Raw genomic sequence first — 22,188 nt, 5'->3', positions numbered from 1 at the left:
CCCAGCCCCGCGCTCCCCTCCCGTTTCCCGCCCGTTGGCGCTCACGGCGCCGGAAGCGGCCGCGCCGTTTCCGGTGGTGGGTTTTGGCGCGCAGAGCAGCTCGGCGCGGTGCCGGCCGGGCCGGGTCGGGCCGTTGTTGGGCCGCCGTCATGTCCCGCACGGAGCCGCTGCTCGAGCCCGAGCTCGGCGCCGCCGTGGAGCGGTTGTGCCGGGAGCTCAACCTGGACGCGGGCAGCGCGGCCGAGGCGCTGCGCGACTTCACGGCGCTGCGCGGCACCTACAGCCTGGAGGTGGGCGGTGAGGCCGGGCGTCAGGCCGCGACGTGGCGAGTCGGCCCCGGCCCCACGCGCGGCGTTGCCTTGCAGGGGGACGCGCAGCACTGGTTGGCCTGCGCGCTGTACGCCGCGTGCCGCCGCCGCGTGCTGCCCACCGTGGGCTGCGGGACCGTGGAGGGGAACGGCGTGTCGCTCACCCGGATCCTGCGCTCCGCCAGGCTCAGGTGCGCAGCTCGGCCCGCGGGGCGGCGCTGAGAACGGACGCGCGTTAAAGCCGATAATAAAGTGGCGCTTTCCTCGTCGGCTTTTCTTTCTTTTTTTTTCCTTTTAAGTCTGATTCAGTTCTTTAGCAAAATGAAGAAGTGGATGGACATGGCCAACGTGCCGCAGGAGTTCCGGGAGCGGGTGGAGCGACTGGAGAGGAACTTCGAGGTGTCCACCGTCATCTTCAGGAAGTTCGAGCCCATATTTCTGGATGTCTTTCAAAACCCCAACGAGGAGACCTGGAAACCCCAGCGCAGCAGGAAGCAGAGGTACTGCAGAGCGCCGTGTGGCTTTGCATGGGTTTACAAGTAACGGGAACGTTTGTTGTGCTTAGAAAATAAGGCCGAGCTTTGAAGTGACTGAGTGTGAACGCAGGGATGGTGCAGGGCGGTGGCTGAGGCTGGGCTGTCAGTCCCCCCGTGCCTCTCAGGGTGCTCCGTCCGCGGGGCTCCAACGTGCGGCTGCTTTATGTGACTGCCCGTATGTGAGTGCCAGGTGAGCGCTGCCCTTCTGTGGGAGAAAAATGCAGACAATGTGCTCATCTGTGTGACACTGTAACTGCTTCTGGTGTCTTCCTGATGCACAGAGCGCTTCTAGATTCAAGGGCTTTGTCCTTGTTCTGCATTGACTGTGTGGTTGTCCCTGGTTGCTCTGATGAGGATACGACCTTCAGCAGCAGGAGCTGAGCTGGCTCTTTGCTGGGGGTTTCTGCTGCTTCACGTGCTGGTCTGGATGCAAGGGGTTAATTTGTGGTAACCCGCTCTGGTGTAGCTCCTTGTGCACAAATGGGAAGGGAGCTGCTGCTGCTGCAGCCAGTTCTGCTGCGTCTGCACAAGGAGAAATGTCCATGCACTGTTAATGTTCCTTCATCAGAGCAGCTCTCATTAGCGTGACCGCACTGTTAGCTTCTCTGTCAGGTGGTTTTCATTCATTTCTTCTCCTAGACTATTCACCAGAAGAGCTGCAGTGCAAGTTGTGGTTGCATGTTTTGAAGGGATGTGTGATGCATTAGTAAAACGTTTAGGAGAAAGATGCACTGCAATTGAGAGAGCCCTCAGCATGGCTCTGCGTGCAGCTCTATGAGACTCCAGTTGCAATTACACCATCACCAAAGCAGTGTGCCTGGGGCACCAAGCACAGGCAGCTGTTGGCTCAGAGCAGTCGGTGATGCTGTGCCAGAAGCTCTGCAGAGCTATCCAGGAGGCTGCAGTAAGAGGAGCTGCTCTGTGTGCCCGCAGCTTACAGTGTGCCTTAGTTTGCACTCATGAGGTGATGGCTCTGTCTGTTGCTTTGAGCATGGAAACAGAAGGAAACTTGCTAAGCAGTATGTTTCAGCTTCCTGGAAGCAGAGACTGATTCCCACCCCTCTCGTTGACAGGCGGGTGCTGTGTGGTGTTAAGGATCTCTTCAACTTCTGCTGGACCCTGTTTGTGTACACTAAGGGTAGGCTTGTGCTCTGCAGCCACGTGTTTCGCATGCGTTCTGAGTTACAAACTTCTGTTGCGTCGCCTGACATGATGTGCTGTCTCTTAAAGGTAATTTCCGTATGATTGGGGATGATTTAGTAAATTCCTATCATCTGCTTCTGTGCTGCTTGGACCTGGTTTTTGCAAATGCCATTTTGTGTCCAAATCGGAGAGATTTGCTAAATCCGTCGTTTAAAGGTAGGGTGGGGATCAGTTATTCAAAATGAAATACACTTTGTTCCTTTGGTTATTCTTCTTTAAGTAAAGATGGAGGTTGGTTGTTTTGTTTTTCCCCTTCGCCCATTCCCAGGTTTACCAGCTGACTTCCACGCACTAGAGATGAAAGCCTCAGAGGACCCCCCGTGCATCATTGCCACGCTGTGTGAGCTGCATGATGGGCTTCTTGTGGAAGCGAAAGGAATAAAGGAGCACTACTTCAAGCCATACATTTCTAAGCTGTTTGATAGGAAGGTTCGTATTGCTATTTGAAGGATGTGTGATAGCGCTCATACTGACGGTCCTGTCTTGAACACTGAAATCCCGTGTGTATGGAGGAAGGTGCACTGGTAGGCAGAGGACTTGTGTTGGTTCAGGTCTGTTCCTCTGTGCATTTTGGCAGGAGCGGAGCTGAACTCTCCCTTCTAATGATGAGTGCTGTAGGGCCCCCCTCTGCTTTGGCTTCTTATGTCAGTGGAGAATCCTTGCTTCCTTGGCAGTATGGAAATTGCAGGTGATAACCTGTTTTAATTAAAGATGATGTTATCTTGTGGAGTAGCTGTCATGATTGTCTGGATCCTGGTGTGTGTCATGGGCTAAACACAGTGCTCTGAATGAGGAGGTTGGGGTCACAGGTGGAAAAACTGTTCTGTGTGGTTTTGCTCCTGGAGGTATTTCTAAGCTCCGTGGAGATGTCTCTATTTGCCCAGTAGGTTCCTCCCTGCCGAGGGGCAGAGGTAACAGCACAGCTCCAGAGTACTGCATTTACTACAGGTTGGATAGACCTGAGCTTTGACCTGGCCTGTGCCTCTTACCAGCAGCATTGTGCTGCTTTGGTCTTGGCTAAAGGAAAGGTCTGTTTAATGCTCCTTGTGCTTTTGGTAAGGGCCGACTTGCTGTCGCATTGTTGAGGTGGGATGGTTTTGATTTGTTATGTAAGATGTTTCTGCTTTCTTTTCTTTTTTTTTTTTTTTATTCTTAGATCTTAAAAGGAGAATGTCTGTTGGATCTTTGCAATTTTACAGAAAATAAGTAAGTTATGGATTGCGGTTCTAATCATGGACTTGGGTTTTGTTTCTTCAGTTTCTCTGAATGCTAACTCTCACTTTTTCCATGTCTTACTTTGTCTCACTGCTTGCGGTGATTTGAGAACCAATGCTGTTACTTGCCTAAATGCCTCCTGGGTCTGAGATGGCTCCAGTGTCAGAGGGTGAGCTACAGAGTTTCTTCCTTAATGTCAGGTCACAGAAAGGTGCTCAGGCCTGGAGCAGCTGCTCAGGTCAGGGCAGAGCTCCCCATCCCTACCGGAATATTGCAGTTGTGTGGATGTGGTTTAGTGGTGGGCTCATAGTGCTGCCTGAGGATAGAATTTGATCTTTAGGGTCTTTTTCCAGCATAGATAACGCTGTGTTGTTCTGGCAGCTGTTAAGTTTTGTGTAGTCTGATGCAAATCAAAGCTCTGAAGTGCATGGATATGTTAACTATGCATACCTCAATATTTGTATGTGAATAGGGAGGTATTTAGGGTTGTTTATTAGTCTCCAGTTCAGTGCCTAAATCTGTGAATGCAGTGGGAGAGCTCAAAAGAAAGAGGAGCAACAGCTGCAGAACCACAAAAAAGCACAGAGGTTTCAGGGGAGGTAAGTGAATCTGTGCAGGAGCTTCTGACATTAAGTCTCAAAACTAATTTAAATGAGAAGATTTGTTCTGTTTTGTTCTGGATCCTGTCAAGAGCTTCTTCCTCTGCCAAACGCAGCTGATAATTCATTATTGCAGGGTGAGGTTTGAGCTGGTCTGTTTGCTTTCTGAGAAGCGTGAGCAGTGACTGCACCGCTGTAACGGTGTGGATCGCATTCAGATGTGGAGGTGCTGCCCTGATCCCTATGGAGCAGTGAGCTGTGCTAGTGTTCCTGCTTAAAGAGTGATAGTATTGATAGTTCCTGTTGTGCCAAATAAGGCAGTGTTCCCTATTCTTTATTAAATGATATCTGAGGAAACCAATCTATGTCTGCCCAAACAGAAGGCTCCGCAGCCTTTGAGAGGTTAAATGTTCCTCTTCCACGCACAGGTTGGCTGGAATTGAGAAACCAAAGGGGTTGTTCACTATCATGGATGTCAGTGGCGACTTGGGGCATTGAAGCTTCAATTTCCCTTCCTCTGTGCTGTTGAGGGAGGATGCCACTGAGCGCCAGGCAGCCAAATCAGAGCTCAGAATTAGTTCACTTAATGCAACCCCTGCTGCTCTGCTTGGACAGAGCTTTAACTACTGATGGGCTCTTTCAAAGCTGTTTGTCCCTGGGGTAGAAGCACGTTTTCTCCCTGTGTGAGCCCAGTGACTTATAATCAGGATGAGTTTTTTGTTCAGTGAGTTTTCACAGTGGGACATATTGGAGTTCAACTCATTTAAGTTGTTCGTGGTGAAGAAATCAGAATCTGCTAGGAAACTTGAGCAGCAGCAGGGACCTGGCAGATACAACACTACCTGATGTTAATGGAGCTCAGTCAGCCTGCAGTTGTTTTGATTTGGGAATTTCTGTCAACATTTTATATCCTGCACTTAGACTTCTCCTGTGCCATGGAGGCAGCTCCATTCACATCTAGATTCCCTTCCTTTTGAAGGACTTGCCCTCCATCTCACAGGTGTCTCCAAGTTCTGTTCCAAAAACAAGTGTCATCTCACTGCATGGGCACAGCACCTTCACATGCAATTCAGAACCCAACCTGTGCAATCATCTGACTTCCCTGAATACCAGCACTGGTACAGTACATCTCTTTCCATTCCCAGTCCAGAGTGATTCCATTTTCTTTACACATTACTATGAAATTTTCTATCTGTTCACTTTGCAGCACAGAGGGGAATGGGTACAAGAAGGGAATTGGGAAAAAGGCTTTGGCAGCCTTAGAGTGAGTCACCAAGTACCTCATGGTCCCACATTCCATGTTTATCTACTAGGTTTTCAAAACATTTGGGAGGATTTCTCCTGTTTCCACACAGTAGAGAGCATGGAACTAATTTAATGCTAATTATCATCTAAGAAAGGCAGTTCTTTTTTCTACTTCCTTAGGAAAGAATAAGGGAAATGTAAGATTTCTGAAGATGTCCATGTTAATGGTGTTTGAAGCACATGCATCTTCATTTGGCAGGTTTCAATCTAAAATTTCTGGATCAGCAGATGGGAAAATTGTCCAGAAAAGCATGATTCTCTAGATAGATAGATAGGTAGATAGTGTGTGAAGTAATTCAACTGTGGAGCCTGCTGCCATGATTTCAGCAGTGTCTGAGATTAGTGCACTGTGTGGGCATCCCTGCCCATGGTGGGAGCAGCTTGGAACAAGGCGATCTTTAAGGTCCCTTCCAACCTGATCCATTCTATGGTTCCATGAAGCACTGGTGGGAGAAGAACAGGCCGTGCAGTGCACTGCTGTGGGAAGCCTGGAGCTGAAGGCAGCCAAGGAGGGGCTGTAAGCAGGCTGCTCGTGTAGGGAAGCTCCATGTACAAGCACTGCTGTTACTGAGAGCATTAGAAGCTTTGAGTTTGTGTTGGCTTCAGTTTATGTGTTTGTTCAGCAGCTTAACTTTCACTGTAAAACTTTGACTTCTCTTCCAGCAAAGCATTGAATAAAGAATATGAGGAGTATGTTCTAACAGTGGGTGACTTTGACGAGAGAGTTTTCCTTGGAGCGGATGCAGAGGAAGAAATTGGAACTCCTCGAAAGTTTCCTGCAGATTTGCAAATGGGGAAAACAGCAGCAAGAGCTCACGTGGAGTGTCACCTTCAGCAGCACTTTGAAAAGGTGGTTCGTGGAACTTGTTTTCATGGGGAAGTACTCCTAAGTTTGGAGTCAAGTTTTCCTATCATTGTACGCAGTTTAAATCCCTGAGCCGACTTGGAAAAGCTGCTTTCCTTGGGTGGTTCACTGGGATGAAGGAGGTGAAAGACATTTGTAGGTTTAATCGGGCAGTCTTGCTAAGAGAAATTGTGGTGTCATCTTTGTTACGTAATGCAGTAAATAACTGCTCCTTAAGCAGGGTGGGAGCCTGTGAACTACTGCTGTTTTGTCCAGGAGAAATGTCTAGGTAGTTGAGACCTCCATACACAGAGTTATTTCGTGCTTCTTTTATACCCAGTAAGAATACCATGAAACCTTTCATAGGGCAAATGAGGGCAATGATAGAGCCTTTATTTGAGAAATGGGCGCTATAGGAAAAGATATCAGAAGGAATTAACTCACACCTCCCAGTAACAGCTTGGAGAAAGGGAGCCCAGCATTAGGAGGAGGAACTCGTTATTCTGAAGTTCTGAGGGCGTGGATTTGGCAGCCTTCCTTGGCAGAGTTTTAATGGTGCTATTTAAATCTTAGAAGTGATTTTGCAGGAGTTGCTCTTTTTGCACCAATTCTCTTAGATTTTTTTATTGATTATCCATCTCTCTCACAGAAAAGGTCATTTGCACCTTCAACACCTCTGACTGGAAGAAGGTACCTACAAGAAAAGGAAGCTGTCATCACTCCTGTTGCTTCAGCCACACAAAGTGTGAGCCGGTTGCAGAACATTGTGGCTGGGTTGAAGAACACACCCAGCGACCTGCTTATGGCCATTTTTGAGTAAGTACTATTAAAATGTCTGTAATCTGTAGTGAAAAACATGTTCATTTGAGTAATAACCTGTCTGTCAAGAAACGTAAATATTAAAACTTAAATGAGTGTAGAGAAAAGCCTCTGATAATAAATGTGTCGAGTGCTTTGCTCGTCTTGAATCTGAGTTCAGCAAACGCTATAATATGTGTTGGCTGACTGGGAGGAACAGAACAACTGTGGTTTTGACTCTGTGGAATGGTCTGTGGAAGCTTCTCTGGCTCTTTTTGCCAGCAGTGACCATGACTGGGGTTCATCAGTTCCCCTTCCGCTTTGCTTTTGTTTTTTGAAGGCTCTCACACCTTGCTCCTACTGGATACGTTTTTCTCCTGAATGTGTTATTGTGGCTCTTCATTTCTCCTATGTTGACTCTAAAATCTCTACAGCAGGAGATAAACGATCTTTCCTCGTGATGTTTCCTCTGGTATTTATGATATTGGGATTACTGCCTAATGGAAAGCTCTGGTGTTGTTTGTTTGTTTGCCTGGGAACAGGACACTTACTACACTTGCCTGCTTCCTGTGTTCTCCTGCAGGTCTTGTGCACGCAACCCTGCAGAAAGCATCATGAACAGAGTGAGAGAAATAGGGGAGACGTTCTGTCACAGCTACACTCAGCCAACAGACGAACTGCCGGGATCTCATATAGGTAGGAAGGTGAAATGCACGGGGTGTTCCAGCCATGTACTCAGTACACAGGAGCTCTTTAACAGTCAGCGCTCCCAATCAGAAAATCATTGCTGTTGACGCTGTGATGAATAATATCTTATTACAGAATGGAAAGGTTGCAGTTCAAAAGGAGATTACTGAGGGAGTACTGAGACTGTAGAGATTTTTAACAGAAACTGTAGCCTTGTATTCCTAAAGCTGAAGGAAGGGGAATCCGACCAGGGAATGCATTGCAACTGTTTCCAAATGGCTTCAGTATAAATATTAGTAATCCTCTCCAGTATTCCTAGACTGGCGTGCTGCTCTTGTGACTAGCGTGGATCAGAGGACACTGTTTGCATTTGCAGGATGTGTATTTGTGTGCTGTGCTTTGTTACAAGGCCAAGCGTGGGTCAGTGCAGACTGAGGCCATCTGTGGAAACAGCACAGGGCTTCATCAGTGTTGGTTTTACATTTCAGATTTTGCTGTAAACAGATTAAAACTGGCAGAGATATTATACTATAAGATCTTGGAGACCATAATGGTACAAGAAATGCGAAGACTGCATGGGAAGGACATGACTGTAAGTAAAGAACCAGCAAAAGAGAACACCTCATAAGTCCTCTGTGGTCGGTTGGTTCCTGCACAGATCGGTCTGCAGACATCGACCCATGTGTATCGCTAATGTTACACACATCCCACACATTTCGCTTTTAAGTGTAGTCTGACTACTTTTGAAAATTGTAAAGATCTGCCATTATTATGTTAATTATATTCTTGTATTAATTATGCTCTTTATGTTTATGAATGTAAGGGATAATCCCATCTTTTCTTACCATAAAAAGTTGGGTTGTTTGGAGGCTCTGTGTGGTTTCTTAAATTAGTACTGAGATGCCTGTGATTGTGCCTAGAAGGCTTTTGACATACATGTGCCTCCATTTCCATAAGCTCAGGTCATTGGCATCTTCTCTCATCTCTTAAGGCTCTCCTGGAACAAGATGTGTTTCACCGCTCCCTCATGGCGTGCTGCTTGGAGATTGTGCTTTTTGCATACAGCTCTCCTCGCACCTTTCCCTGGATAATTGAAGTGCTTGACCTCAGGCCGTTCTATTTCTATAAGGTGAATACATACCATCTAAACCTGCACTGAAGGTGGCGCGTTACTGGACTGACAGTCCCAGAGGGTGGTGCTCTCCTAGTAGTCATGTAGGAGAGAGACAAATGTTAACTTGTGCCTCGCCTATTCTAATTTCTGCCTGTCCTTAACGTTACCTGGGATGTGTAATATTTGAGTTGAAGCTGAAATTCAAAGCAAGTAAATAGTCTTGTAAATGGTGCTTCACTGTAACATGCTGTTAATGAACTTCTAGTTGTTTTCATGCACTCAGCTGAATCTGATGCACCTGCTCATGTCTGCCTGGGTATAACATAGCGTGTGCTTCATGCATCCCTTCTGTATGTGCTCAGTGTGAGAGGGGGCCTGAAGGCACCAATGGAGAGTTATTCTCTGCTAATGGCATCCCACTTGCTGTCCATTTCCAGATCCCCCTTTGGCAAAGGAAGTGAAAGAAAATGTGATTCATTTGTACATTTAAAAGGACATAAAGGAATGTGTTTATGCTTGGCATGTCTATTTCATGTACATCTGTGTGCTTGTATGGACACAGGACAGCACAGCTGTGCTGAAATGCAGAAGTAGGATGCTGAGCAGAGGCCTTCTGTTGAGGTGTGACATGTTACTATTAGGTAATTGAAGTACTGATTCGATCTGAAGAAGGACTTTCCAGAGACATGGTGAAGCACCTCAACAGCATCGAGGAGCAAATCCTTGAGAGCCTTGCCTGGACTCGGGATTCAGCGCTGTGGACTGCTCTCCAGGCTTCGGAAAACAGGGTGCCCACCTGTGAAGAAGTACGTTATTTGTTTTCCTTTTTATTAAAAAAAAGCCTTATCGTCTTCTTACTGCTACTTTATACAGAACACTGTTCAAATGGGACAGTTTATGCAGGGGAAAAAAAAAAGTTATTACAGATTTGGGACAAGGGACAACTGTTTGTTATCTTACATTGCTATTTTTTGTTTCTCAGGTAATATTTCCCAGTAATTTTGAAGCAAGCAATGGAGGAAGTGGGCTTGGGCATTTGCCTATGATGCCAATATCTCCTATAGTTCATCCTCGAGTAAAAGAGGTTCGGACGGATCTTGGTGGGAGTTTAAGACGGGGTATGTTCAAAGTTCATCCTATATTTTGGATGTGTGGTTTTCTTTATTTAGTTCTAGTCTGTGTTGATCAAGGAAAAGTCTAGATGCACCCAGTCAAACCCTTGGTATGTTTTACTAGCAGCAGACATTGGTCATCATGCTTCATGTATGAAGTGGAGCAGGACATGCCTGGACCATCCTGGCAGAGGGGAATTGAGGTGTCCCATTGGTTTCTCCTTGCTGGTTTTCCTGAATGCTTCTGTGCCTTGGGAAGTGTTCTGCCCACAAGTGGCTCTGGCAGTTTGGTTGCGTTTGTTTTTCCTGTTGCTATCAGATTGTGAAATCAAACTGTCTGGGAGAGCTACAGAGTAACAGAAGTCAGTTGAAGGGCTGTCAGTCTCTATTCAAGAAACAGTGACCTGTGAGATTACTCCCTAACCAGAATTGATGCATTTCAGTCTGTTGTTATAGCTTGACCAGATAGCCTCTTCTTATGCTGCAGAGAAATTCCTGTTCAGCTCCTCCACTGAAGATATTCTCTTTTCTCCTTTGCTCACCAGACACTCAGCCATTGTCACCAATCTCTGTGCATGAGCGCTACAGTTCCCCGACAGCAGGAAGTGCCAAGAGAAGACTCTTTGGAGATGACAGTCCCAAAGAAATGCAGGTGGAAAAGGTTTTAACAGAGGGAACTAAGTTGACAATTGCTCCAGCATCAAGTATTGCTGCTGAAAATGCATCCATCTCTCCTGGGCAGACAGTGCTGACTGTAACAACAGCAATGGTGGCAGGAAAAGCAGGACAGAAAGTTACTATTCCACTGCATGGTACGAGTTCCTTATGGTTTTCTTTCATATGAGATGTTTTGTTTGCTCTTAAGATCTGGCTAGATGGGCCGTAGATCTTGTATCTATTTTTCCTTCTTTAAGAGAGCATTAACAAAGCAAGCAAACAAACACAACACCAGAACTCAAGCCTTTGTATGGGTGTCTCTTTCTGTGTTTTAATCTGATATCTGACAAGAGTCTGGAGGATTCCACGTGGCAAACAAAATTGTGGAGTTCTTCCTTACTGTTAAATCTCATCACAGATTAAGCATTGGTTTGTTTTTCGGCTCTAATAGTGATTCATTCCTGCTTGCTCTGGTTTTTGTCTACTGTCTTTTTAAGACTGAAGTTACTGAATAAGGGTTGTGTAGACATTAAGCAAAATAGCAGGGGGTTGCATTTGTTTTTTGGGGGGGGTTGGCTTTCTTTGTTTTACTGGAACAGGTGCTTGACTATTTCTTACAAGGATACACAAGAAATGAGGTCTGTAGTCTTTCTGAATTTCAAAATCTGTGTCTCCATATAGGAAGATAGAATGAAAAAATCACTGCTTTTCATGTTTAAAGAGACATTCCTTAAGAGAATTTGACAGCCTCAGAAACTCATGTGGGCTGTGTGCAATAGATTGTGAGATTTGCAGAATAATATAAAAAATGAACTCAGATGCCCATTGCTCCCAGAGGAGTGTTGCACTGACAACAGAGATTGTAATTTCATGTAAACCTTGTACTTTTAAGGGAGTTCTAGAAACAATAATTCACAACCATCCTCTTCCTTTGAGCTTTACCAGAAATGTACTTTTCTGTCATTTATGAAGACTCGATCTTCTTAGTGCTCGATATAGAAGGAAGAAATATCTTGTGTATGAAATACTGGTTTAAGAGTTTGGGATTTGCAGTTCTACTGTGCGTTGTTGTTGCAGCAAGCAGTTCATTTCTTGGGTGCGTGTCATCTTCAGGTATCACAAACGAGTTGGGTGGGATCACATTGATACCCGTTTCGATGAATCTAGGTCAGACACCTAAAATAGAGGCTCAGGATCCCTGCCACCCTCAGGTGAATCAGGATCAAGAGGTGCATCTCTCTTCAAGAAACAAACCAAAGAAAACAGGATCCTTGGCGCTATTCTACAGGAAGGTAGGCATCTTTGATAGGAAGGTGGGATTTACCTCTGTGGCTGTGCTGAAGCTCTGTGCATTACATTACCTTTCAGTCCTTGGCTTGAAGAATTCTCACATTGCTGGGAGAAGGGAAAAGCCATTGTAGAGGATTCAGTAACACCGTTCATCTTCTGTCCATTCACCTTCTGTCCTCCCCCATCATGAGGTGTTTTTGTTTCTTAATTTTCAGGAGCTTCTGGAAAGAGGGAATTTCTTGAAATGATGAGGAGTTAAAGGATTAGGTTAAGAACTTGGTGCTTCAGAGAAACGTTTTTAGGGCAGGGAGATATATTCTTACTAAAGAGGTTCTCAGAGATTTTCTCCTTTATATCCTAAACTGGAGAGGGGTGGATTTGAAGACTGGACTATTTGGAGGATGAAGAACTGGTTGGATCTCCATAGCCAGAGTGTTGAATGCATCCCATTATAGTGAGTGAGGTAATACAGAAGGAATAGAATATTTTCAATCAGGTTTCCTTTAAGCATCCAGCATTTGATCTGAGTTGACAATTTAGTATTTGAAGACATTCTTGTGGGCAGGAGGAGAAAGCTTTGAGGAAGCAAAGAACTGAAACATAAAACAGCTGCACTTCAGTGATGGCTTTCACTTCTCTGGGATAGGTTAAGCTCAGTTGGCTTGATTCGTTACTGTATGTCTTTCTCTTCTAGGTTTACCACCTGGCAAGTGTGCGCTTGCGTGACCTGTGTTTAAAGTTGGATGTCTCCAATGACTTGCGCAGGAAGATCTGGACATGCTTTGAATTCACATTGGTTCATTGTGCTGATCTAATGAAGGATAGACATTTGGACCAGCTTCTCCTCTGTGCCTTTTATATCATGGCAAAGGTAACATGTAGGTTTAAGGAATGAGAGTTTTATTTCAGTTCAAAATGTAAATTGGATGGCTGACCCTGAGTCCTGTAGCAAATGAACAATTCTGATGTGTGAAAGAAAACTAAAATTGCATGTATGCATGTATAGCTGTGTGGTGGTTTGTGGAGTGCTTCCTTTTTTCTACTGAGAAAAGTTAAGACACGTAGTTTTCAAATTCACAAATACATCTGATGGAATAACACTTCCTTTTTTAATTTTTAGTATGAGTTGGAAAAGAAATAATGTCTAACTTAGGCAACAAATAGCTTTACTATCAGAAATAAAAAAGAATGTGTATTTTTGTTCATATTCCCATCATTAGACGCATCCCATCAGCATATTAATGCTCGTGAAAGATCTGTGTACAAGGAAGCTAATTGAGTACACTGCACCTGGGCAGCCTCACTGTCTTCAATGGCCTTTTCTTTTCCAGGTCACCAAAGAGGAAAGAACTTTTCAGGATATAATGAAAAGTTACAGGAATCAGCCACAAGCAAACAGCCATGTGAGTAAATGAAGGTGCCTTTCCTTTGTATAAATGTTTGACGGGGTGGTTTTCAGGTGATTCTGATGATAATGGAAAAGTCGACTTCATTGCTTTATTCATTCTTACTCAAATGGATTTCATCTCATAGTATTGCCAAGGTTGGAAAAGACCTCCAAGATCATCCAGTCCACCTACCACCAATATTTCCCACTAACCCATGTCCCTCATTACAACATCTAAACATTTCTCGAGCACCTCCTGGGACAGTGACTCCCCCACCACACTGGGCAGCCAATTCTGCTGCCTGATCATCTTCTGACTTTTCTCTTTCCCTGTTTTCCCCCCTCTGTGTCCTGTAGGTTTATAGGAGTGTCTTGTTAAGAAATAGTTCTGCCAATGTCCTTTTGGACAGAAATGCAAACCAAGATGTGCGGATGACAGAAAGTAAGTAAAGTAATCTGACACTGTTTTAAAACGTACTTGCATGTTTTTATGGAACCAAACAGTAATAAAGAGAAAGAAAGTTTTAGAGCTTTCAATATTGAAGAAAAATAATACAATGTTGAAAAATTGTATTTCATTTCATCAATTGCCCTCCTGCATTAGAGAGGGAGAAAATATTCTTTCCAGTTGGAACAAATGCTTAATTGTATTTTGTTTTTTTTTTTTTAAGGAAGAAAACCTATAGATTCAGCATCCTGTCTAGCAGCTGCTTGAATGTTGCTAATAGATGAGCATCTCCTTTATCTAGTATCATCTTCTGATTTTTAACAACAGCTTTTGACAGCTCTGTGTTTTAACACAAGGCAGATGTGCTAAAGATTTACAGATACAACTGAAAGTTTTTAATGTTTTATTTCCTATTGCACTGATAACGAGAGGCTTCCTTTTGTGCTCTTGTTTTGCTTGGTAGTCACTAGTATGGAGAATGAAACAGGATGTTGCGTTCAGCATTGGCCTGACTTGAGAAGGCAAGAGATAACATTACCAGCAGCCACTTTGCTGTGCAGCTGCAGCTTTTTCCGCTGAACCACCGCAGAATTACATGTTGAGTGTTGGAAAGGTGAAGGTTCTGAGTACCTTTAGCATTGATCAGCATCCTGGCTAATATCATGACTTCTGTACTGGGATTGCATAGCAGTCCATAGAAAATGAACCAAAAAAAAAAAAAAGAAAAGGCTTTTTACTACTCCTTTTTTGGGGGGGAAAAAAAAAAAAAAAAAAAAAAAGAAAGAAAAAGAAAAGGGATATTGATCTTTACTGCTTTATTTCCAACTCCTAAGCTGTCACACAGATTTGCATTATCCACTTTAGTCATAACCCACTATTCTGCTGGCAGTGATCCATAACCCCTTCTGATGTTCATAACCACCTGCAGTGCATCTTTGTCCGAAGCGTGTTTCATGAGTTCATCTACTAATTGGTCAATTCATGTATGAGTTCTTGTCAGTTGGATATTACAGATTAAAATCTGAAGAAGTCGATTTAATATCATGTTCTAAAATCTGACACTTTCTCTTATTAGACTCATCTGTGAAAACTGGTAATTCCTTGGGAAGATCAGCAGCAGAGAACTCTGAGTTGGGAACAGAGGAGAGAGGAGATCTCATTAAATTTTACAATGCAGTTTATGTAGGAAGAGTAAAATCTTTTGCACTGAAATACGATGTCACAAACCAGGATCATATAGTAAGTAAAATGTATCGAAGCTTTGCTCTAAAGATCAGACACTGGTTTATTCCCAGCATTCGGTGTCAGTTCTTTGTTTTGTACTTACCTGGCATGGTTACAGAAATCACAAGGTGACGAATGATGCTGTGTGTAACGTTAACAGCCCTTCAGGAGCTGTGCAGTTTGGTTTACAACCTCGTTTTCAGCTTCTTTACGTAGCAGTGCTTGTTTGCTCAAGTGACTGTGGAATATCTGTGTTAACCCATCTGAAAAATGCTCCACAAGCAATGCATCCTGTTACTACTGTGGAAACTGCAACAGATACAAAGTGCACGATGATACTGTTGGATAGAGCAAATTGCACAAAACACCGTTTTCCAAAATATTCACCACTGTTGGCTGTAAACATTCATCAGTGATGAACCAGAGCCTGCATGCTGCGCCCAGGGCTGGGAAAAAGTAATTGCACCAGCAGAGATGGCCCACTGTCAGCACTGCTTGAACACCACTGGCTGCACTCACATCTCACATCCACTGTTTGATCTCCAGAAACGTTCACAAGCATTGATAAATGGCTCTGGGTGCCATTTTTTTCCACACGGAGGAATTCAGTCCCACCCACTTGTTCCATGTGCACTCCCGTGTCAGGTGCTGTTATGTCAGACTGTCCCTCTGCTGCCGTCTAACATATGACAGTAGAATGGAATGGGATATCAGTGGGAAGGTTCAACCCCTGCTGCCATCCCACCAACATCTGCCTCTGACATCATGAGCCAACATCATAAAACAGAAGGCATTACTTTTGGAGCAGCCTTCATCCATTTGTTCTGTAGATACTTGCTTGAATGTCCAGCTGCTATGGGATAAAATGTTCTACAGAAAACCTGGAAGTGTGGTTAACTGCTTTTTTGTGAAGTTATTGCTGTTTGGTAAACTGATTCATCTCCTCTGGGGATCCATCCTCTCTTTCAGGTAGAAGCCCCCCCCTTGTCTCCGTTCCCCAGCATCAAGCAGCAGCCGGTATCTCCTCGGCGGATCTCTCAGCAGCACTCTGTTTATATCTCACCTCACAAGAACAGTGCCTGCTTGACGCCCCGAACTGCACTCCTGTATAAATTCAATGGGAGCCCTTCTAAGGTAAAAGGGGAAAAAAAAAAAAGGGTTGAAAGAGGTTGATTTGGGAGAGGATGCATTCATCTCACAATTGAATTGTGCTCTAATTCAATGGGAATTGAATGGGAAACCTCACTTTGTGGTGAGGGATAGAGTTCTTTATGGAGAGTTCTTCACTTGCTCAGCAGAGAGATTCAAAATAATAACCAAATCAGGTTTGAAATGAAATGATAGGAACTCATGTTACTTTGTTCTCACATTGTCCTTCACAGAGTTTGAAGGATATCAACAACATGATAAAACAAGGTGAACACAGGAGTAAGAAACGAGCAATAACCATTGATAGTGACACCGAACCTCCTCTGAAGCGACTCTGCCAGGAAAATGATGATGTTCTACTGAAGCGCCTTCAGGATGTTGTCAGTGAAAGAGCAAATCACTAAAGCTGCCAGTTTCCTGTGTGATCTCAGAGCTATCTCCATCAGGTTGATACAGCAGTTGTGCTGTTACTTCCTTATGCGATGCAGTATATGCAGACGACTGCCCAGTTTTGTTAATGTTGAACCGCTGACTTCCACAGGGTGCAGGAGGCACAAGTTAGGTAGTAAGTAATGGAGAATGGAAGGTGGTTTTATGCCCACAGAACATACTGTACTGTAAGTTACTCTCCTTGAGCTGTTATAGGAAAAGAGTGATCTGTAGAAAGCTTAAAAAACTCCTGTCCAGGTTTTAAGCTCTGAGTGTAACTCAGCTTCTGGTAACCATTTTATTTTTAGAGTTAAAAATAAGGAAATGAGTGAGGTCAGTTAAGTTTCTCAAGCTTTGTTACTTGAACTAGAAGCTTTGTAAGTGCCTTATTTCTATAAGAGCATGGGGTGACTGGAGAGGAGAACAGATGGGTTCAGTCTCAGAAAGAGTGGAACAGTTCTGAAGCATACGTCTCAATGTCCTGTTTGTTACCTCCTGTCAGAACTCCAGCAGAAGCACATGTTACAGCATGGATTGGAGCTTCTGCAGCAGTGACCAGGAAGTAGAAGCAGTGGTAGTTTAAATTGGACACCAACAACTGAAAGAGCACAGAGATGCCTTTCTGAATAAGTCTGAATTACCTTCTCCTGAGCCAGTGAGCACTGCCTGGGAGCTGCTCCTTTCCAAGGGGAAGCTTGATAGCTGCCTTGCTGTAGAAGCTGTTGGTAGGAATTGTAGTTTAACTGTGAACACCTACAAGTCAATTACAATTGGAAAGACAGCGTGGGCTTCCACTGCCTTACAGCTGTTGAAATGTGTAAATTCCTTTTAACACGTGGTGTATCTGCATTTTAAGATCTTACTCTTTGTTGTGTAGTATCTACACTGAAAGTAAACCCATTGGATAAGGTATGTTTGCATATGTGATTTTTACAGCTCCTAAAGGATTGGTCTCATAGGAAATGTGTAAGTTCTTATTTCTTATAATGAAGTTGTTAACACTGAGGGATTTTATAGGATTCATTTTACCAAAATGGAAAAAGTCGAGTTTTCTGTAGGTCAGTATTTGGATTGTATTTCCTGACTGCCTTTAAAGCAAGCTAGAGCCATACTGAAACTTCTCAGCACTGTAGTGTGTGTGTGTGTGTGTGTGTGAGAGAGAGAGAGATAGAAATAATAACAGTTCCTCGGGTTTGTGCTGAGGGCTCTGTTCACTCCATGGTTTGGTTTGTTTGTTACGTGCTCCTGGCCTGCTGTGCTGCACTTCCAGGAAGAAGCTTGTGTGATCTCAAACTGCCACAGCTCGTGGATCTGGCCGGCAGCTGTGGAGGGAGAGTGTATGTGTACTGTGCATGTGCAGGGCCCTAATCAGCCAGGATAGGAATTTTACAAACCAGTTCATTTTTGTGTTGTTAACTACTTTGATTTTTGATTTCAAAAAAGGTGCTCATTTCTGATAGATGTGACTGTATGGAGCTGCACTGTCGGGTAATGGACACAAACAACTAATGCATTCTTCAGTTCCTTTAACTTTATTCTATTTCAGTATTTGTCTTCAGTCTGTGAGACAAAATGTACAGTAGAAACAAACTTTGTCTCGATCCACCCGTCTCTGCTGTAACAACCATAACCCAGTCCCTAGAAACTTCCTGCATTGTAGAGGAAATGAGGATTTCCTGTCTTACTTGCAGGATGACCACAGCCTTTATTGGTGATGAATGTAAGCTCAGGCTTAACAGGGTTACACTTTTCAGCAATATTGCATGGTAAGATTGTAGCTGACTGGGTTGTGATGTAGCACCCCTTGCAGATCGCTGATGGTCCCTTGGGTTGGAAGGGGCCTCAAGGCTCCTCAAGCTCCATCCCCCCACGATCTCTTCCTACCACATGGACTCCTCCCACACTCCTGCAGCCTCCTCTGGAGCTGCAGAGAACTGATGTTGCTCAGATCCTCACTAAGTGTCATTAAGCACAGTGTTATTTCATTAGAAAAAGGGATGTGCTGCAACTGGCTGCAGTTATTTTTCACCTTTGTAGGTGACAATATGAAAAACATTTTTGGACCTGCTGAACGGCTGAAGCAGCAGCAGATGTGAAGCTTTTGTAACGGTTTAAAGTGCCTTCACATGTAAATATGTATTTTATAATAAAAATATTGACACCTGAGGTTGCTGCTTTCTGTGGTCATTCACTAAATTACGCTGTCTGCATCTCCTGTGTCATCAAAGCCTTCTGTTGTTCCTGTGCTTCCTCACGTTCCTTCTGTATCTTTTTGCAGTTTGGATTTGTTATGTTTTGCTTCTGATCTACCTGTGATTTCTGTAGTGTTTGTGCATCAGTCAGGTGTGCTTTCTCGGAGAGGAGACCAAGTAATGCTCATGCTGAGGTAAGCAAAGAAACGCTGAGCAGGGCCAGTCCTGCAGTGCCCGGTGACCCTGCCCAGGTGAGCACTGACATTGCTGTGGGCTCTGGGCTCAAGCTGCTCCACGTGGGGCAGTGCTGGGGAGCCCTCATACCACAGTTAAATGCATTTTAAATGTACACTGAAGGTGTTGGGGTTTTTACCAGCTGACTTTGTGGTGGTTTTCTTCCTGTGAACATGCATGACGTTGGCATCGGATTAGTGCTCAGAGCTTGCTGAACTTTGCCTGTGCAGCTGCTGAAGGAATAAGTGGGGCAGTGTGGTAGTGTGGATTCAGTCGTACTGAAATCTCGGCACCAGACCTTTGGAGTCAAGAGTTGGTTTCAAAAGACAAGTTTTGATGGAGCTGACAGCCTTAGAGGATGCTGGGGGTGAGTTGTGTTGTGGGAAATGGGGCTGGTTTTTTCCTCTGTGTGGTGTTTTGTTTGTTTTTTTTTTCCTGAACTTCCCTTCTGTAGATAAAGCTGCAACAAGGGGGAAGCGTCATGGGCAGCACAGAGGGAAAAACAAGATTTGTTTTCAGAGTCGGGGGAAGAAATCTTGTTAATGCCATCAGGAAGAGCACAGCAGAGCTGCTGGCACTTAATGCCTTAACACGAGGCTGCCACAGCCTGAGCACACTAAGATGTGGCCTCAAGAAACTGGGGTGAGAGTGTGATTAAGCAGCGTGGAGAAATGAAACTGAAATTGAGTTGTTTCCCAGTAAGAAGCGTTGTTATGTGCCAGGCCTGTGAGTAATGCAGAATGTTTTTGTGATTTGATGCTTGAGAAACAGTTGAAAGTGCGTTGTAATCTTCATTATAGTAAGAGCTTTACTCATCATTTCAATAGCAGGTCCTGAAAAACAGGTATAAGCTGAACAGCAGAATGCTGCTTTGAGTGACTGTTCAGCTACAGTTGCCCCAGGGAGCCCCTTGGCACAAGGAAGTGCTGATAGAGATGTCAAAAGTAAAAACAATAAAGCAAAGTCCTGCACCAAAATGATCTCCCTTCCTCGTGGCTCTTTTATTCTCAGCTCCCCCAGGCACTCCCAATGGCTGTTTGTTTGCTTGTCCCCACAGCCACAGCCCTGCACCAGGCTGCAGTCAGAACCTCGCACAGCAGGAGATGGTTTTGTCTGCATCTATCATGTAAACAAGCACAAATATTTTCCATCTCTTCCCTGTACCTATGAGCTTCACCCATTAACTTCGTGCTGCTCAGGCCAACACCCCAGGGACTGTCTTTGCTTTCTTTCCTTTTACTTCCTACTAGAGAGGGACGCTGGTAACCCCTGGACCCGTTGCCTTGTGTCCATCTAATTTTGACATATCAGCTCGTTTTGCATTGATTTGGGCAGGTTATCTGGCTGCTCCATGGCCCCAGAAGCCACGAGATCTCCCATTTGTTTCCTTGTTCTGTGCCAGTTCTGTTTTTCTGATGGGGATGAGCTGCCCCTCAGCTCTGAGCACTGCCCCTGCTCAGCGGGGTGGGCTGGGGCTGAAGGACAGCCTGGAACTGCCCAGTGGTGTGGAAAGGCTCAGCCGGGAGTTGAGTAGTGTGTGTGCTTTCCTGGCAGGAGTGTGGAGGTGAGAAGAAAACTGTGTTTACGGAAACAAACTGCTACAGCTTTACATTGGCTCTGCTGCTCCACAGAGAGACCTTGGGAAGAGCCCTGGAAGTTTGTTTCTTTGTTTTTGCTACATCTTTGAGGAGTTTGTGACCAGAGCACAAGGCCTCACAGATCTGCTTTAGGCTGCCTGGAGCTGTGCTGTGCCTGAGGCCCACCAGGCTGTGCTCCCATTGCCTGCTGTGGTGGGGGGAGAAAATGCAATGAAAAACATTGTGGGGCTGAGATAAGAACGGGGCCACTGCTCACCTGATTCCATCAAGGGTCCCCCCCATGGCTGCTTATCCTTCCTGGACCGATCCCACCTGGGCTTCCCACGTTCTGCAGCTCTCCAAGCATTGTTCCGCTGTGGCTCAGTCCCACGGGGCCCATCCTTCAGGCACTGCTCCAGCTCCCGCAGCCCCTCTGCTCCCTGCAGCTCTTCCCCAAGGGCTGCAGCTCCGGCCCAGGCCCCGCTCCTGCTCCGAGCCCACATCCACCATGGTTGCAAAGGGAGATCTGCTCCGTGTGGTGCCCGTGTGCTGCAGGGGGATGGCCTGCTCCACCACGGGCCTCTCTTGCGCCGCAGGGAGCTGCCGCTCTGTGCCCGCACGCTCCGCCCCAGCTCCCCGTGCCCAGCGCGGCCCGTAGCAGCCCATCCCCGTGCCGGTGCCTCGTGCCGGTTCCCCCGCTCCGTGTCCCTGCAGACGGCGCGCGCCGCAGCCCCGTTCCCGCGCGGAGCAGAGCCACGCGCCGCGCGGTGACGTCACGGCGGCGCCAGTCGCCCCGCGGCGGGGCCGTATCGCACCGTACCGTATATTATATCGTACCGTACCGTATATTATATCGCACCGTACCGTATATCGTATCGTACCGTATATTATATCGTACGGTACCGTATCGTACCGCGGCGCGATGTGCAGCGCGGCCAAGCGCTGGGACGCGGCTCCCGCCAAGCGCGCGCGGCGCGAAGGCTTCGCCGGGAATTCCCGCGGCTCCGCGGCCGACGGCGACCCGCGGCTGTGGGACAGCGAGCGGCTCTGCCGGCACCTCGCGAGCAGCGGCGTGTGCGAGCCCGGCCTGCTGCACCGCTTCAGAGGTAACGGGACCGGGCGGGGGGACGAGCGGGACGGGGGCTGGGCGGGACGGGGGTCGCCCGGCGCCGCTGACCGTGTGCTCGTCCCCGCAGAGAGCGGCGTCACCGGGGCCATGCTGCTCGACCTGCCCGCCTGCGCGCTGCAGATCACCCGCACCTGGTGAGTGCTGGGCGGGAACGGCTGTAAAGGGAAAGAGGGGAGTTGTGGCGGTGTGGGTCGGCTGTGAACGGGAGTTGTGCGCCCAGAGGCGGTGCGGCCCGGAGCCGTGGGTGCCCCATCCCTGCAGGAACCCGGGCTGGGCCCTGGGCAGCCCGAGCTGGGGGGCAGCCGGCCCGGGGCTGCGGGGCACCGTTCGGTCCGAGCCGGGCTGATTTCTGTTCGTTTGCTCGCCGTGCCCGCAGTGCTCGTGCCGTGCCGTGCCGTGCCGTGCTGAGCCGTGCCGTGCCGTACCGGAGCTCAGCCCGCCGGCCGCCACGTCCCTCCCAGCCCCGCTCCGTCCCCAGCGGCCCGGCTGAGTTTCCCCGCTCGCTGTGGTTCCGCCCCTCCGGCCGGCCCCGAACACTCCGGCTCCACTCACGTGGTTCCCCGGCGCTGATAGCGGTGCGGCGCTCGGAGCTGCGTGCGCTCAGGGCTCCGCGCTGCCGGGCCGGCTGCACGCCGTGCCGTGCTGTGCCGTGCCGTGCCGTGCTGTGCCGTGCCGTGCTGTGCCGTGCCGTGCTGTGCCGTGCCGTGCCGGGCCGTGCCGGGCCGTGCTGTGCCGTGCCGTGCTGTGCCGT

The 22,188-nt window shown here is 46.7% G+C and overlaps 2 protein-coding genes across 7 annotated transcripts in view; both read left to right on the top strand.

Moving 5' to 3' along the window:
- The first annotated feature begins 57 nt into the window (after positions 1 to 57).
- Positions 58 to 18,471, top strand: RBL1 (RB transcriptional corepressor like 1). 6 transcript variants are annotated; one of them, XM_015881223.2, is made up of 22 exons: positions 59 to 290; positions 366 to 499; positions 608 to 808; positions 1,918 to 1,982; positions 2,075 to 2,203; positions 2,316 to 2,476; positions 3,204 to 3,253; positions 5,830 to 6,016; positions 6,660 to 6,826; positions 7,392 to 7,504; positions 7,984 to 8,087; positions 8,487 to 8,624; positions 9,251 to 9,415; positions 9,592 to 9,727; positions 10,267 to 10,533; positions 11,492 to 11,670; positions 12,363 to 12,539; positions 13,000 to 13,071; positions 13,413 to 13,497; positions 14,579 to 14,742; positions 15,697 to 15,861; positions 16,110 to 18,471. In XM_015881223.2, the coding sequence occupies exons 1-22, from the start codon at positions 150 to 152 to the stop codon at positions 16,278 to 16,280; spliced, it is 3,171 nt and encodes a 1,056-aa protein (XP_015736709.1). In that variant the 5' UTR covers positions 59 to 149; the 3' UTR covers positions 16,281 to 18,471. The 6 variants fall into 6 exon arrangements, with proteins under 6 accessions (XP_015736708.1, XP_015736707.1, XP_015736709.1 ...); XM_015881222.2 differs by having other exon boundaries at positions 58 to 499; positions 11,546 to 11,670; XM_015881221.2 differs by having other exon boundaries at positions 58 to 499.
- A 2,620-nt stretch (positions 18,472 to 21,091) lies between these two features.
- The window catches only part of SAMHD1 (SAM and HD domain containing deoxynucleoside triphosphate triphosphohydrolase 1), a 26,617-nt gene continuing 25,520 nt past the window's right edge, over positions 21,092 to 22,188 (top strand). The window contains exons 1-2 of the mRNA XM_015881226.2: positions 21,092 to 21,414; positions 21,505 to 21,571. Coding sequence (XP_015736712.1) covers positions 21,231 to 21,414; positions 21,505 to 21,571 — 251 coding nt within the window. The 5' untranslated portion in view covers positions 21,092 to 21,230. The remainder of the gene's footprint in view (positions 21,415 to 21,504; positions 21,572 to 22,188) is intronic.

This window comes from Coturnix japonica, chromosome 20, assembly GCF_001577835.2.
Source record: "Coturnix japonica isolate 7356 chromosome 20, Coturnix japonica 2.1, whole genome shotgun sequence".
Lineage (NCBI taxonomy): Eukaryota > Metazoa > Chordata > Aves > Galliformes > Phasianidae > Coturnix > Coturnix japonica.
The sequence above is the reverse complement of the archived record's forward strand: the minus strand, read 5'-3'. Positions and strand labels throughout refer to the sequence as shown.